The 12,699-nt window shown below is 36.5% G+C and overlaps 1 protein-coding gene across 2 annotated transcripts in view; it reads right to left on the bottom strand.

Moving 5' to 3' along the window:
• Window positions 1-12,699, bottom strand: part of RYR2 (ryanodine receptor 2) — a 779,580-nt gene that overhangs the window by 211,828 nt on the left and 555,053 nt on the right. For both annotated transcript variants that reach the window (XM_077168436.1, XM_077168435.1), the window contains 3 exons: window positions 5,501-5,606; window positions 3,920-4,063; window positions 2,074-2,347 (listed from right to left, as the gene is read on the bottom strand). In XM_077168436.1, coding sequence (XP_077024551.1) covers window positions 2,074-2,347; window positions 3,920-4,063; window positions 5,501-5,606 — 524 coding nt within the window. The remainder of the gene's footprint in view (window positions 1-2,073; window positions 2,348-3,919; window positions 4,064-5,500; window positions 5,607-12,699) is intronic.

The following is a 12,699-nucleotide window of genomic DNA, read 5'->3' as shown; positions in this document are numbered from 1 at the left end:
AAAATACATATTCTTAGTGTACACATAGTTTATGTCCATGATTCTTCTCAAACCAACATTCTCAAAAGTTTGGAATAAAATCCACTTTTATCATTTTAAATATGTAATAAGTCCATGACTAATGTAGAGTGTTGTTTCTGAGTTAAAATGTATTTAAATAAAATCAAACTATATCTTTCTATACCTGTTTTCCTTCACTCAGAATTGTTTTTGAGTTCAGTCAAATTAAAAATAAGTTTAGCTCACTTCATTAGTCTTTCTTTTCAAAGAAGCAACTCTAATTCTTATTTGTGTGATATTTATATGACTGAATGAGCTTCTGTTTTTATCATTTGCATCCTTCTACATTCTACATTCCAGGTTTCTTCATCTGCACATTTAGATGTTTTGTGTGAGAACATCATATAGCATAATTTGATTTGATTTTATGTGGTATTTTAACTTCATCTTATTATTATAGCCCCCATATCATTCATTCTTGTTAATGATTGTTTAGATTTACCTATATATACACCAGCGGTATACTTACTGAAACTAATTGCATCCTGTTTTATCCTCTGAATTCCATTTTCTTTTTCGTAAAGTGCAGTCTTTAAGATTAAAATGTTAGATGCTCTTTCAATAACAGACTATAAGGAAATATTCTGAAATATCTTTGCTTTCACTCTTGAATATGGGGTATCAACTCTAAATTGCTAAGCAGGAGCTCAAGATCTGAATTCTTAAATGGGTAACACATTCTAAGTTGATGGCTATTTTACATCAGAACTTTGAATGTGGTAATTCACTGAGTTCTGACTTATAGTTTTGCTGTTGAAAACTTTAAATACTGTTAATATGCAAGCATTCCAGATTTTCTCTCTATTGTTTTGAGATGATCTGTTTATCTTTGGTGATATGCAGGTTCCCCCTCCATGGTGCATTCCACCAAGGATGTAGAACTAATGTGCTTTATGAATTTGTGAATTCCTGTTTTCCCAGTTCTGAAAAATTTAAGCCAATAGCTCTTCAAATGTTCTCATCTTTCAATTTATCTATTATGTTTTTTCTAGAAATCCTAGTCAGTTTATGCTGGAACTTCCCATACTATCCTCTACATCTCCTAACTTCTCTTCCATATTTCCTTATCTTTACATCTCTGTGCTGCATTTCTGCATAATTTCCTCAGATCTATGAACCAATTTGCTAATTTTTTCTTTAGCTATGTTTAATAAATTCTTTTTTTTCATGTCAATTATTACATTTTTCTAGAAATTTTATTTGGATCTTTTCTAAATCTTCCTAGATTTTTGGCATGTCTTATTCTTGGGGATTTTATTGATTCCTTTCCATTTTCCAACCATTTTAAGTGCATTGATTTTAATCTACTGGCCATTCTATTATCTGAAATTCTTGGGAGTCTAAAGCCACTGTTACCTGTGTTTGCATATCCTCACTCCTGGTGGATTGTTTCCTTATGTGCTTTGCAATTTTTGATTGTAGGATAATTGTTGGTAGTATTTAGGTTTTCCCTGAAAGATTTCATGCACTGTTACCTAAACTGAGAAAGCATCCCTCCAGACCAACTTTTATGATGATTTCTCAGCTTGGATATCCTCAAGCTATGAGACTCTAATCTCCAAATGCATATGAAGCACAAGTTCATGATGTTAAATTTTCTGACTTCTTTTCCCTTCCTTTTTTCAGGGCCCGAGTAGATACAGATAAGCATCCTTATAATCTCCTGCTGGTGAGTTTCTTCCCTCCATAGATATTTTTCCCCCCATGGATTTTAATGTGTTTATTAAACTATATTTTTATATATAATTACTCATGACTGAAGAATTAAAAAAAAATTATAGTGCTTGTTGCATATCACGGCTACATTAACATGTATTTGTAAAATTAGTCATATTTTGCTACTGAGCAACCTTATTTAGCTTTAAAGCATACCTCTAGAATTATATCTAATTTAATGATCATTTCATCCAGATGGCATTTCTGCATTAATGCCCCTATTGTACTACTACTAAGATAAAACAATATAAAAGAGGAAATTATAAGGCAAAGGTTTAGAAGACTTAGACAATTTACCCTAATCCACGAATCATAAGCTTCTCTTCTTCTTTGCCCATTCTGACACTCAGCAAAGAACGAATCTGACCAAGAGATGCCAGCAGGTTGATGGTGTCCTCCACAGACACACCATTTATAGTGTAGGTCTTCGGCAGTGCCCGGACCAGACCCCCGATCCCATCATATTGTCGATGCAGCAACACAAACATGGCCCTCACCAACTCAGGGTCTTCAATGACAGACTCTTGAGCCCATCGGACCATGGTCTCCGAAATCAACTGCTGAAGAGTGGCTGTGAGGTCATCATGGAGATTGCAAACCAAATAGGAAAACAATAAGAAAGACAAATCAGTTGGCTATTTCAATTGCATACCTTATAGCCCCCAAACTAGATTCTGTACTTGTACCAGAATTGAAACAGCTAGGACTATTCTTTGAAGAAAACAAACTTCAATTAAGATCATACATATTTCAATGAAGATCAGTGATGGGCATTCAAGGATAAAAATATACAAACCTTTCTTTTGAAAGTTATATTTATAGAGTTTAAACTGTTCAAAATTAGTCACTTTTTTCAAACCACTTTTGGCAATCTTTGAATAACTGGTCATATGGCAATTAATACAAGGTACCCTATTACTTTTATTTTTTTTGTATGCTATGTGGCAGGGACATTTCGTTATCTTTCCACGTGAGTATCCCGTTGTTGCAGCACCATTTATTGAATTTTGTTTGTTTGTTTTTGGGAAGTGCATGGACCAGGAATTGATCCCAGATCTCCTGTATGACAAGCGAGAATTCTACCACTGAACTACCATTGCACCCCCTGCTTTTACTTTCATTGCTTTGCTCCATTATATTCCTCTCAGAAGGTCTCACATCATCTATCTTCATGAAGATCTGTCACAGACATTCAGAGAGGTTTATGTTTATTCAACTGTCTCTATAAATGGTGATTCATTTATAAATGACTAAATTATAGTAAAAAGTGTAGTTAGATTTTTACTTAAATTTGGATTCCTAAATGTCACTTAAAATTTTTTTCAAAAGGATAAGACTATGAAGCTGTATTAAAAGCTATTCACAGATTATTTGCAATGCAACTTCCAATATTTCTATAGATCTCAAAATCACGTAGTCATTTTTAAAAGGTCAAGATGATGAACCTGAAAATAAAAAGGGATTCCCAAGAAACTCTGAACTATTTTTCTGAAGAAGACGAACCAAATTTGTTTATGATACTGAAGAACAATTTGAGAGGTAACTGTATGAACAAAGGTTTTTGACTGCAAGCCAAAAAAAAGTCAAGAAAAACAGCAAAACTTTTAGTGAATTATTTTTCTCTTTCAAAAAAAAAGCTGTTAATAAAAGAGTTCTTAAAATCAGTGTGGTTTCATGGAGCAGCAGTTGTGATTCTCCAGTTAAGGAGGATATGGATGAAAAGGAAATACATAAAATTTAAGAAAATATTTTACAACAGAAATATTCTAAAAGACAATATCTATTTTAACTTTAAGAAAAGGTTTAATTTTATGCATAGATATTTGAAAAGCAACAACATAATATTTTGATATGAAAGTAGAATTGCTCCTTTTATACTTTCATATAGTCTCTGATTAAATAGATAAATTTTAGTTCTCTAAGACGTTCCATCCACCCTTTAAATGCTGCTCTCCACCTGTCCCAAGGAAAAAACTTTGACGCAGGTATCTATTTATGGCACCTACAGGCATCTATTTAATAGTCTGATTTAATAATTGGAAATTCAGTTATCTCACTGGCTCATCTAGAACAATATTCATTTAAAGGATGAATAGATTGCAGTAGCTGAGTCATTTTGCCAGTGCCATTTCATACTGCTTACACGACTTCCTGGAGTCACTCTCAACTGGTTTTTCTGCTTGTTTCTTCTTCAGGTATGTCACCTTTTCTACCAGGGAGAGCAGGCGTCCTCTGATTGTCAAATCATTATTTCCATCGAGAGACCCATCTTCATCCAGCTCAATTCCTAAAATGAAAAATAAAAATAAAGCAGAAAAGAAAAATGTATAAAAAATACATTTGGGGGAAATAACTCTTGGGCCTAACAACTTTGTCCACTCATAGCTTATATCACTATTGCCATGTCTAAAGCATTGGCCAACAATGAATGAAGTCATCTTGCCTACCAGTAATCATAGATAAGATTCATCATAGGCCTCTTCTTTCCTCTTTCTGCTTTTCCCTGTTACTGTGAGCTCAGAGCTATCAGCAGCCAGGACAACATCTCAAACTCTGGGGATGGTCTGCCCAGACCAACAGCCCTGTCCTGTCTAAAAAGGACTCCCTGGACTCTTATCCACCTTACTAGCCTTGAAAATGTCTGTGGTATTTTGCTAAGTTGAGAGACACAGAGCTCAGGCATCATTAGATATCATAAACCAGGGAATATTTTATATCTGAAACAACAATTCTACCATCTTAGAGTATTCTTTTATTTATACTATATATATATATATATACTATAATTTTCTGAAAGTCATTTTGTGGTGCTTCATTCATAAATTGAATTAGTATGAAAGATAGCATTTTTATTTTATTAGAATAAAAGTAAAAATAAACACTACTGGTGACATATACATATACATACACACACATACACACACACACACACACACACCACTTAAGAAATAATTCTTTAAATTTCACTGAATCACAGATGTTATCCACATGACTGCATTAAGGAAGAAAGAAGAATATCCCAAACTCCTAAAAATCAATTCTGTTTTCAAAATTCTCAGAATAAAAGTGTGGGGGGATTTCTCTTAGATCTGGACAACTGACAGTTTCCTTAGACATGAGTTTGTTTGTTTGTACAGTGGTGGTCACATTTTCATTCTTTTTCCATGTGCCTATCCCATTATTGCAGCACCATTTGCTGAATTTTTTTTTGGCGGGGGCGGTGGTGGGGGGAATGCATGGACCAGGAATCAAACCTGGGTCTCCCACATGGCAGGCAAGAATTCTACCACTGAACTACCCTCGCACCCCAGACTTGAGTTATTTTTAAAAGATATATGCTGATTTTCCTAGGCCCATCCTAAAAAAAGGCTCCAGAACCAGTTTAAATACATCCATTTGTGTTCAAATTGTTTTAGACTAAAGCAATCCAATTTTCCTCTCTCCACCAAAAGCAACTGGCTACACGCCCCTTTGGGTCCTTCCTGCTGCCTGCCAATGCGGGAATGAGGGAAAGAGAAAAGATTTCTGTCATCATTTTCTGCTGTTTTACTGATTTTTCTGATCATCTTATTACCACTGATTGCTTTGCACAAAGAGGCAGTTAACCATTTTGCCATAATAAATATTCTCATATGAGCGCCCAGCAGGAAATGTGTGTATCTGTACCAATAAATGCAGATTAAAGTATACATTCAATAAGAACTGTAAATCAAGAAGCCCGTACCGCAATGTGTCATCAAGTCCTCATGGAAATCCAGCAGTCGGTCTCTGATCTCTTCAGGACATGGACATTCACTCTTGTCATCCTTAAAATTGAGGAGCATATTGATCTGGCAGTTCACAAAGACAAGAAAGAGAAAATGAGGGAGAAGAGAAAGGTGAATTCAGGATTGTCAGAGTGAAAAAAGAAAGATCTTAAAAGGTGACAATGTTCAAAATCTGCTTTTGGGTAGTCACAAATTGTTGCTCACAGGCGACAAATCAATGCCTACCACCCAACTAGTACCACAAAACAAATCAAATTGTTCAAAGAATAATATGTGGCAAATCATCAAATAGTGTTGCGTCCTCTTTCTCATTTCCACAACATATTAGACTCATGTATATTTTCAGCATTATTAAGTCAAGTAAGGAATCTAAATGTTACTTTAAAAAAATTTTATTATACTTCTCCTTGATTTCTATCATTTATTTTTCTAGCTAACTTATACAATCTATTGAATATTTTTAAGAACTCTTTTTGAGAAACACAGATGCAAAAGAGAGAGAGAGAAAAAAAAAATATATATATATATATATATATATATATATATTTTTTTTTTTTTTACAAGGGCAGGCACCGGCAATCTAAACCGGGTCTCCAGCATGGCAGGCAAGACCTCTGTCTGCTGAGCCATCGTGGCCCACCCAAGTTTTAGATTTAAATAAATAAAAGAAAAGTGTGTTGTTGTCCCATAATTTTACATTAGGGAACACACTTAAGTTTTCCTTGTAGAAGTTTCAAATGTGAGTTATAAAAATGAAATTGTTATTTTGAGCTAACTGTTGAAATGATACAGAGAGGTCCCCCCACCCTTTCCCAGGTTCCCACAACGGTTATATCTTGCACATCTCTGCTACAACATAGCCTGCAAACTGATATTAACAGAGTTAAAATAGAGAACATTTCCAGCACCACAAAGATGCCTCCTTATGCCTTTTTATAGCAACACCTCCTTCCTGTTCCTCTCATCTGATTCCTGCAACCAATAATCTGGATTCCATTTCTATAATTTGTTTCAAGAATGTCATTTAAATGGAATCATACAACGTATAAATACTGGAGATTGGCTTTTTTCACTCAGCATAATTCCTGTGAGATTCACCCAGGCTGTATTGTGTAACAGTAGTTCACTGCCTTAGACCCAACTGAGTAGAATTCCATGGATGGATGTACCATATCTTATTTAACCATCCATGTGTTGAAAAACATCTAGGTAGTTTCCTTTTTTTTTTTGGTCTGCTATTACCAATAAAGCTGCTATGAACATTTGTATATAGTTTTCTGGTTTGTTTGGTTTTTTTTTTTTTTTGCATGGGCAGGCTCCAGGAATCGAACCTGGGTCTCCGGTATGGCAGGCGAGAACTCTGCTATGAGTCAGCATTGCCTGCCCTGTATATGGGTTTTTATATGAACCTAAGTTTTCATTTTTCTGTGGACCTGTTTTCATTTTTCTGTGGTAAATGCCCAGGACACAACAGTATATTATGTATTAGTTGCCTAGTTAGTTTTAAAAGAAATTGCTGTACTGTTTTCCAGAGTGGCTGTACCACTCTCAACATTCAAACCAGCAATGGAATGAACGATCTAGTTTCTCTGCATCCATGCCAGCCTTTGGTGCCATCACTATTTTTTTATTTTAGCCAATCTCATAATCGCATACTGAGATTCCACACTGTGCTTTAATTCTATTTCCCTCAGATGTAAACATGTTGAGCATCTTTTCATGTGATTATGTGCCACCTGTATATCCACGTTCATTGTTTATGTATTTTTGTCCATTTTCTAATTAGATTGGTTGCTTTTTTACTGTTTAATACAAAGGTATTAGTCCTTTGTCAGGTATGCGATTTGCAAATATTTTCTCTGAAGCCATAGCTTGCCTTTTCATCCTCTTAACAGAGTGATTGCAACCATAATATTCCATCGTATGTATATACCACAGTTTGTTTAGCCACTCTTCTGTTGATGGAGATTTTGGCTGTTTCCATCTCTTTGCAATTGTAAATAACGCTGCTATAAACATTGGTGTGCAAATGTCCGTTTGTGTCTTTGCCCTTAAGTCCTTTGAGTAGATACCTAGCAATGGTATTGCTGGGTCGTATGGCAATTCTATATTCAGCTTTTTGAGGAACCGCCAAACTGCCTTCCACAGTGGTTGCACCCTTTGACATTCCCACCAACAGTGGATAAGTGTGCCTCTTTCTCCGCATCCTCTCCAGCACTTGTCATTTTCTGTTTTGTTGATAATGGCCATTCTGGTGGGTGTGAGATGATATCTCATTGTGGTTTTGATTTGCATTTCTCTAATGGCCAGGGACATTGAGCATCTCTTCATGTGCCTCTTGGCCATCCGTATTTCTTCTTCTGGTAGGTGTCTGTTTAAGTCTTTTTCCCATTTTGTAATTGGGTTGGCTGTCTTTTTGTTGTTGAGTTGAATAATCTCTTTATAAATTCTGGATACTAGACCTTTATCTGATATGTCGTTTCCAAATATTGTCTCCCATTGTGTACGCTGTCTTTCTACTTTCTTGATGAAGTTCTCTGATGCACAAAAGTGTTTAATTTTGAGGAGCTCCCATTTATTTATTTCCTTCTTCAGTGTTCTTGCTTTAGGTTTAAGGTCCATAAAACCACCTCCAGTTGTAAGATCCATAAGATATCTCCCAACATTTTCCTCTATCTGTTTTATGGTCTTAGACCTAATGTTTAGATCTTTGATCCATTTTGAGTTAACTTTTGTATAGGGTGTGAGAGATGGGTCTTTTTTCATTCTTTTGCATATGGATATCCAGTTCTCTAGGCACCATTTATTGAAGAGACTGCTCTGTCCCAGGTGAGTTGGCTTGACTGCCTTATCAAAGATCAAATGTCCATAGATGAGGGGTCTATATCTGAGCACTCTATTAGATTCCATTGGTCGATATATCTATCTTTATGCCAATACCATGCTGTTTTGACCACTGTGGCTTCATAATATGCCTTAAAGTCAGGCAGCGCGAGACCTCCAGCTTCGTTTTTTTTCCTCAAGATGTTTTTAGCAATTCGGGGCACCCTGCCCTTCCAGATAAATTTGCTTATTGGTTTTTCTATTTCTGAAAAATAAGTTGTTGGGATTTTGATTGGTATTGCATTGAATCTGTAAATCAATTTAGGTAGGATTGACATCTTAACTATATTTAGTCTTCCAATCCATGAACACGGTATGCCCTTCCATCTATTTAGGTCTTCTGTGATTTCTTTTAACAGTTTTTTGTAGTTTTCTTTATATAGGTTTTTTGTCTCTTTGGTTAAATTTATTCCTAGGTATTTTATCTTTTAGTTGCAATTGTAAATGGGATTCGTTTCTTGATTTCCGCCTCAGCTTGTTCATTACTAGTGTATAGAAAAGCTACAGATTTTTGAATGTTGATCTTGTAGCCTGCTACTTTGCTGTACTCATTTATTAGCTCTAGTAATTTTGTTGTGGATTTTTCTGGGTTTTCTACATATAGTATCATATCGTCTGCAAACAGTGATAGTTTTACTTCTTCCTTTCCAATTTTGATGCCTTGTATTTCTTTTTCTTGCCTAATTGCTCTGGCTAGAACTTCCAACACAATGTTGAATAATAGTGGTGATAGTGGACATCCTTGTCTTGTTCCTGATCTTAGGGGGAAAGTTTTCAATTTTTCCCCATTGAGGATGATATTAGCTGTGGGTTTTTCATATATTCCCTCTACTATTTTAAGGAAGTTCCCTTGTATTCCTATCTTTTGAAGTGTTTTCAACAGGAAAGGATGTTGAATCTTGTCGAATGCCTTCTCTGCATCAATTGAGATGATCATGTGATTTTTCTGCTTTGATTTGTTGATATGGTGTATTACATTAATTGATTTTCTTTTGTTGAACCATCCTTGCATACCTGGGATGAATCCTACTTGGTCATGATGTATAATTCTTTTAATGTGTTGTTGGATACGATTTGCTAGAATTTTATTGAGGATTTTTGCATCTGTATTCATTAGAGAGATTGGTCTGTAGTTTTCTTTTTTTGTAATATCTTTGCCTGGTTTTGGTATGAGGGTGATGTTGGCTTCATAGAATGAATTAGGTAGTTTTCCCTCCACTTCGATTATGTTGAAGAGTTTGAGGAGAGTAGGTACTAATTCTTTCTGGAATGTTTGATAGAATTCACATGTGAAGCCGTCTGGTCCTGGACTTTTCTTTTTAGGGAGCTTTTGAATAACTAATTCAATCTCTTTACTTGTGATTGGTTTGTTGAGGTCGTCTATTTCTTCTTGAGTCAAAGTTGGTTGTTCATGTCTTTCCAGGAACCTGTCCATTTCTTCTAAATTGTTGTATTTATTAGCGTAAAGTTGTTCATAGTATCCTGTTATTACCTCCTTTATTTCTGTGAGGTCAGTAGTTATGTCTCTCTTTCATTTCTAATCTTATTTATTTGCATCCTCTCTCTTCTTCTTTTTGTCAATCTTGCTAAGGGCCCATCAATCTTGTTGATTTTCTCATAGAACCAACTTCTGGTCTTATTGATTTTCTCTATTGTTTTCATGTTTTCAATTTCATTTATTTCTGCTCTAATCTTGTTATTTCTTTCCTTTTGCTTGCTTTGGGATTAGTTTGCTGTTCTTTCTCCAGTTCTTCCAAGTGGACAGTTAATTCCTGCATTTTTGCCTTTTCTTCTTTTCTGATAAAGGCATTTAGGGCAATAAATTTCCCTCTTAGCACTGCCTTTGCTGCGTCCCATAAGTTTTGATATGTTGTGTCTTCATTTTCATTTGCCTCTAGGTATTTACTAATTTCTCTTGCAATTTCTTCTTTGACCCACTTGTTGTTTAAGAGTGTGTTGAGCCTCCATGTATTTATGAATTTTCTGGCCTCCGCCTATTATTGATTTCCAACTTCATTCCTTTATGATCCGAGAAAGTGTTGTGTATGATTTCAATATTTTTAAATTTGTTAAGACTTGCTTTGTGACCCAGCATATGGTCTATCTTTGAGAATGATCCATGAGCACTTGAGAATAAGGTGTATCCTGCTGTTGTGGGATGTAATGTCCTATAAATGTCTGTTAAGTCAAGTTCATTTATAGTAATATTCAGGTTCTCAATTTCTTTATTGATCCTCTGTGTAGATGTTCTGTCCATTGATGAGAGTGGTGAATTGAAGTCTCCAACTATTATGGTATATGTGTCTATTTCCCTCTTCAGTGTTTGCAGTGTATTCCTCACGTATTTTGGGGCATTCTGGTTCGGTGCATAAATATTTATGATTGTTATGTCTTCTTGCTTAATTGTTCCTTTTAATAGTATATAGTGTCCTTCTTTGTCTCTTTTAACTGTTTTACATTTGAAGTCTAATTTGTTGGATATTAGTATAGCCACTCCTGCCTTTTCTGGTTGTTGTTTGCATGAAATATCTTTTCCCAACCTTTCACTTTCAACCTATATTTATCTTTGGATCTAAGATGTGTTTCCTGTAGACAGCATATAGAAGGATCCTGTTTTTTAATCCATTCTGCCAGTCTATGTCTTTTAATTGGGGAATTCAGTCCATTGACATTTAGAGTTATTACTGTTTGGATAATATTTTCCTCTACCATTTTGCCTTTTGTATATATATATCATATCTGACTTTCCTTCTTTCTACACTTTTCTCCATGTCTCTCTCTTCTGTCTTTTTGTATCTGACTCTAGTGCTTCCTTTAGTATTTCTTGCAGAGCTGGTCTCTTGGTCACAAATTCTCTTAGTGACTTTTTGTCTGAGAATGTTTTAATTTCTCCCTCATTTTTGAAGGACAATTTTGCTGGATATAGGAGTCTTGGCTGGCAGTTTTTCTCTTTTAGTAACTTAAATATATCATCCCACTGTCTTCTAGCTTCCATGGTTTCTGCTGAGAAATCTACACATAGTCTTATTGGGTTTCCCTTGTATGTGACGGATTGTTTTTCTCTCGCTGCCTTCAAGATCCTCTCTTTCTCTTTGACCTCTGACATTCTAACTAGTAAGTGTCTGGGGAACGCCTATTTGTGTCTAATCTCTTTGGGGTGCGCTGCACTTCTTGGATCTGTAATTTTAGGTCTTTCATAAGAGTTGGGAAATTTTCAGTGATAATTTCTTCCATTAGTTTTTCTCCTCTCTTCCCTTCTCTTCTCCTTCTGGGATACCCACTACACGTGTATTTGTACGGTTCACATTGTCCTTGAGTTCCCTGATACCTTGTTCAAATTTTTCCATTCTTTTCCGGATAGTTTCTGTTTCTTTTTGGAATTCAGATGTTTCATCCTCCAAATCACTAATTCTATCTTCTGTTTCTTTAAATCTGTCATTGTAGGTATCCATTGTTTTTTCCATCTTTCTACTTTATCTTTCACTTCCATAAGTTCTGTGATTTGTTTTTTCAGTTTTTCTATTTCTTCTTTATGTTCAGCCCATGTCTTCTTCATGTCCTCCCTCAATTTATCGATTTCGTTTTTGAAGAGGTTTTCCATTTCTGTTCGTATATTCAGCATTAGTTGTTTCAGCTCCTGTATCTCATTTGAACTATTGGTTTCTTCGTTTGACTGGGCCATATGTTCAATTTTCTGAGCGTGATCCGTTATCTTCTGCTGGCGTCTGGGCATTTAGTCAGATTTCCCCGGTGTTCGACCCCACAGCTTGAAAGATTTTTCTGCGCAATCTCTGGGTTCTGTTCTTCCTATCCTGCCCAGTAGGTGGCGCTCGTGGCACACGCCTGTCTGTGGGTTCCACCAGCGAAAGTTGCTGTGGGTCCCTCAACTCTGGAAAACTCTCGCCGTAGGGGAGGTTCGGCAACCGAAGCGTCTTGGAAGAATGCCAGCCGGCCCGGGGTTCCAAACGCGGGGAGGGTCGCCGGCCGTCGCAGCACAGGAGAGCGTCCGGCCAAATTAGCCAGTCGGCCCGGGGCACCAAGCGTGGCGGGAGGGCGCCAGCTGTCGCAGCCCGGGAGAGTACACTGTTCCCAGCCGACGGGGGAGTCACGTGTTTGGAAAGGATCCCCCGGTCACTGTTCTCCGCAGTCTGGGGATTTCCGACCCAACTATCTCAGTTGTTCCGGGGGGCCTCGTGTGGTGGGGGCACCAGCCGCCACGGCCAAAGGGGACTGCCTGTCCAATTCTACCAGCTGGCCCAGGAAGGTGGAAGGG

This window comes from Tamandua tetradactyla, chromosome 7 (assembly GCF_023851605.1).
Source record: "Tamandua tetradactyla isolate mTamTet1 chromosome 7, mTamTet1.pri, whole genome shotgun sequence".
NCBI classification, from domain to species: Eukaryota; Metazoa; Chordata; class Mammalia; order Pilosa; family Myrmecophagidae; genus Tamandua; species Tamandua tetradactyla.
The sequence above is the reverse complement of the archived record's forward strand: the minus strand, read 5'-3'. Positions and strand labels throughout refer to the sequence as shown.